Below are 3892 nucleotides of genomic sequence, written 5' to 3'. Positions count from 1 at the left end.
CTGCTGGGCTCCGGCGATCCTTCCACCTCAGCCTTCCAAGTAGTTGGAACTACAGGCGCGCGCTACCACGCCCGGGTAATTTTTTTATTTATTGTAGAGATGAGGTCTTGCCAAGTTGCCCAGGAAGGTCTCGAACCCGCGGGCTCAGGCAATCCACTCACCTCAGCCTCCCAAAGTGCTGGGATTACAGGCTGAGCCACCGAGCCCGGCTTGGGTACCTGTTCTTAAAGACCACATCTTAGCTGGGTAACAAATGGAAGTGGGAGCAGTAGTGATGCTGCTGCCTTCACGTCTGTCAACATCCTGACCTGGCCGGTCTGTCAGCCATCTCAAGGCTATGTCTTCCGTGATGTCAAATTCTTCTGCTCACTGGGTTCGAGCGGACTCCCATCCTCCAAATCAGCACACCCAACCCAGAAAATGTCAGGTTAGCCTCTCTCCTTTTTGGGCAGGACCCTTTGTTTTCCTGTTCAGCTCCAGATTTAATGTTTGTTGCTGAGAAGCCCCACTCCTCCCATTTAACACACATCTTCTTGGCTCCCGGCAGGTCATACAAGTACTGGAAGAGCCTTCCCTCGCTCCTCTAGGACAGAGCACTGTGTGTGCTCCCTGTGCCTAGCACAGAACCCAACAAACATTCTGAAGAAATGAATTTATACATTTATTCAGTTTTCCCATGTGCAAGAAAGTCTTTTGATGGAGTGTAATGGAGGCCCTCAACAGAGGGAGAAGGGGCTGGGGCAGGGGCGTGCATAGCTCTAGAAGCATGGGTCATGTCGAGGCTTTACTTGAGAGTTGGGTAAAGGTGAGTTATTGAAGGTTTCAGAGAGGACGTAACTGGCCTTAACCTGTGCAAATTCTTCAGGGTGAAACAGCAGACGAAGAATCAGGTTAGAGGTGATGTGGAAGTGATGACTATGGGGAGATGGAGGATTTAACGTTGAATGGACGTAGGTTCCCGAAAAATATCAGGCCAGCCTATTTTTTTCTCTCTTTTTTGGGCAGGGCCAGTTGAGACTGGGTTGGAGGAAGAACAGAGCCCATCACACCTCGGGTGTAGGAGAGCTGGAAAAGGGCAGTAGGTAAGGGAGGGGTACTCAATTGCTGCTTCCTTCTTGGAGCAGGTGACCAAAGAGGATGACTACCACTTCCCATCATCCCTGGCTCCTTGCTTGGGGAGGGGCCTCCACCATCCTCCAACATTTTGAGTTTTAAGTCATGGCTGAAGCCAGAGAGAAAGGAAGAGAAAAAATGTGGAGCTGAAAACAGGCAAAGTCCATGGGGTGGGGACCTAGATGGTCCCCTTCAAGTAGCTCAGGCCTGGCAGCTTGTGCTGGTCTTGTGGAAGATTCCCGAAGACCTCAGGAAGCAAGTTCCAGCACGGGTAGGGCTTGTGGGTCTGCGGGGCTGGGCCACCAGCGTCAATCCACCGCCTCGTTGCCCCAACGCCAAACGCACACAGGAGCAGGGCGCTGGGTTTTGCAGAGCACGGTTTTGCAGAGCACGTCAGCTCACACTGGGATCACAGACCCTAGGAATTCGGTGCAGGGAAGGTGTCTTGCCCTGAGCTATGCCTAGTGGGACCCACACGGGAGCAGTCCTGCCAGAGCCCGCAGCTGCCCCGGCACGCCTCACTCCTCCCAAGGGCTCATATCCGTGTCGATCGCCACACAGTTGTACGCCGCGTAGCGGAGCTTCTCCTCGCACACCTTGGCGCTGCAGGGACGGGGATGAGGTCAGGCCCCTCCACCACTATTAGGGGCAAAGCGGCTCTGGTTTGTGCACTTCAGTGCTGAAAGTGCCCCCCGCCAAGGGTGCTCCCCACCCCCACGACCCAGGCTCGAACCTAGGGAAAAACCCACCTGGCATAGTGCGGCAGGAAGAGGGTGCTGGAGCAGGTGGAAGACTCAGGCAGTGCGTCTGTGGTCTCGTAGCTGGGGGCGTTGAGGGGCCACAGATCAGGAAGATGTGTAGGGCACATGTGTGCATGTGTGGGGAGGGAGGACAGAAGGCCGGCCACGGCACCTGCAGACGCCCTTCTGCACTCACCCCAGCTTGTCCGGGTAGATGTAGATCCGTGCGGGCAGGCGGCTGCGGCCGGTGACAAAGCGCAGGAAGCGGCTCCGGTCCTCTGGGACAAAGAAGGAAATCAGTGTCCACTCTGATGGTGAGCGAGGTTCTAAAATTTCTTCCCTGCCTCTGTGTCCCACAAGTAGACTTCGAACCCAGGTGTCACTCTGCCCTCTTCCACTGACCATTGGTGAAGTTATTCAGTGCTTCCCAGAAATACTGCACCCGCGTGTCAGATGGTTCGAAGTCCTCAAACCGGGCTGGTGGAGACAAGGTGAGAATTCATGCTTGAGGCTCTTCCTGCCCAGTCCTTGTCCCTACTGTGTTGCCCTCCTCTGCCCCACAGCCGGGAACTCACTGAGCTTGCGCAGGGCATCCACAGTGACCTCTGGGTCCCCACACACCTTCTTCTCCAACTCTTGCCAGGTCAGCAAGTCCAGCACAGCCTGTGGCACCACCTTCAGCAGACCTGCCTGCATGGCCGCCACCTGGGGAAGGGGTAAAAGGCCTGGCTGGTGGAGGGGGCACAACTCTCAACTTGCACTGCAGGGGGGCATCTTTGAACCCCCCTGCACAGCAGGAATGTGGGCCAGAGGAATGGTGGAGTCCAGAGTTCTTAGGACTAGCTACTGGTGGCCTGTAGGCTAGGCTCTGGCTACTGGGGGCTGGGGCTCAGGAGAGTCTAAATCTCTGTTCTCCTGGCCTCGGTCTAGTACCTGCTCCTTGCTCTCCTCTAGCCGTGCCTTTTGGACCAGTTGGATGAAACGAGAACGGTCCTCATATCCCACAACGATGCATGCACCCCCAGGGATCAGCTCCACCACCTGCTGGTCACTTAGCACGGTGGTGAATGTTAGTTCCTTCCCAAACTTGAACTCAAACGTCTCCTTGTCCATTCCTTCCATCACTTCCAGGAGCTTCACCTGGGGATTGGAGGGAGGCAAGGAGGTAAGCTCTTCATTGTGGAGACAGTCACTATCTTTCCTCAGGGAAGCTGAAGAGACAGCCAGGCAAGGCAGTTCCCATGCAGGCAACAGGGAACGAGGGTGTCAGTACAAGGGATGTGAAGGCATCCAGACAACACCTAACCAGCTTTGGAGGACAGAGAAGGTATCCTGCAGGACATGGCATCTCAGTTGAGACCCAAATGATGGCTGGGAGTTGGCTGGAAAACACAGGAAGTCGGGAGAGAGAATATCTTGGAGAAATATAGAAAGACCAGAAGGCCTGAGGAATCTGGCTGAAGCCTGAATGTGAACCAGTGGCTAGAGATACAGGGATCATGTAAGGCCTTTACAGATTCTGAAAGCCCATGGCAGAGCCATCAACGTATCAATGGGCAGAATGAAATAGATTACTCTGGCTGCATGGAGATCAGATGGGTAAAAATGGAGACAGGGACACCAACTCTTGCAATAAGTGGTTACATAAGAAGGAAAGGTGGCCTGAACTGGGGGTGGAGTAGGGGTGGGGGTTGGAGTGAGATGGAAAAAGTAGACAGATTCCAGAAACAGACTTGGTAATGTGAGGAGTGAGGGAGAAGGAGGCATGAAGGATGACCCTGGGGGCTTTGGTATGAGGAAGGGTAGATTGTGGTGCCATTGTGAGACAGGGAGCCTAGAGGGCAGTAGTCTGGGGAGAAGATTAACAATGTGCTGAGTCTGAGATGCCATCTTGGGGCAAATGTCCAGATGCAGATGTGTATAAACCCAGGATCAAGAGAGAGTCTGGGGCTTGAGGTCAAGATTATTATTATTATTTTTGAGTTGGAGTCTCACTCTGTTGCCCAGGCTGGAGTGCAGTGGCATACTCCCAGTCACCG

The 3892-nt window shown here is 54.2% G+C and overlaps 1 protein-coding gene across 1 annotated transcript in view; it reads right to left on the bottom strand.

The window, feature by feature from the left end:
- Positions 1–648: 648 nt before the first annotated feature.
- HECTD3 (HECT domain E3 ubiquitin protein ligase 3) overlaps positions 649–3892 on the bottom strand; it is an 8782-nt gene continuing 5538 nt past the window's right edge. The window contains exons 17-22 of the mRNA XM_008067666.2: positions 2787–2993; positions 2429–2558; positions 2256–2330; positions 2050–2131; positions 1863–1934; positions 649–1716 (exon numbers count right to left, since the gene is read on the bottom strand). Coding sequence (XP_008065857.1) covers positions 1632–1716; positions 1863–1934; positions 2050–2131; positions 2256–2330; positions 2429–2558; positions 2787–2993 — 651 coding nt within the window. The 3' untranslated portion in view covers positions 649–1631. The remainder of the gene's footprint in view (positions 1717–1862; positions 1935–2049; positions 2132–2255; positions 2331–2428; positions 2559–2786; positions 2994–3892) is intronic.

The sequence above is a fragment of the Carlito syrichta genome, unplaced genomic scaffold (genome assembly GCF_000164805.1).
Source record: "Carlito syrichta isolate Samal-C Ts95f unplaced genomic scaffold, Tarsius_syrichta-2.0.1 Scaffold309730, whole genome shotgun sequence".
In the NCBI taxonomy this organism is placed as follows: Eukaryota; Metazoa; Chordata; class Mammalia; order Primates; family Tarsiidae; genus Carlito; species Carlito syrichta.
This window is presented reverse-complemented; position numbering and strand designations above follow the sequence as displayed.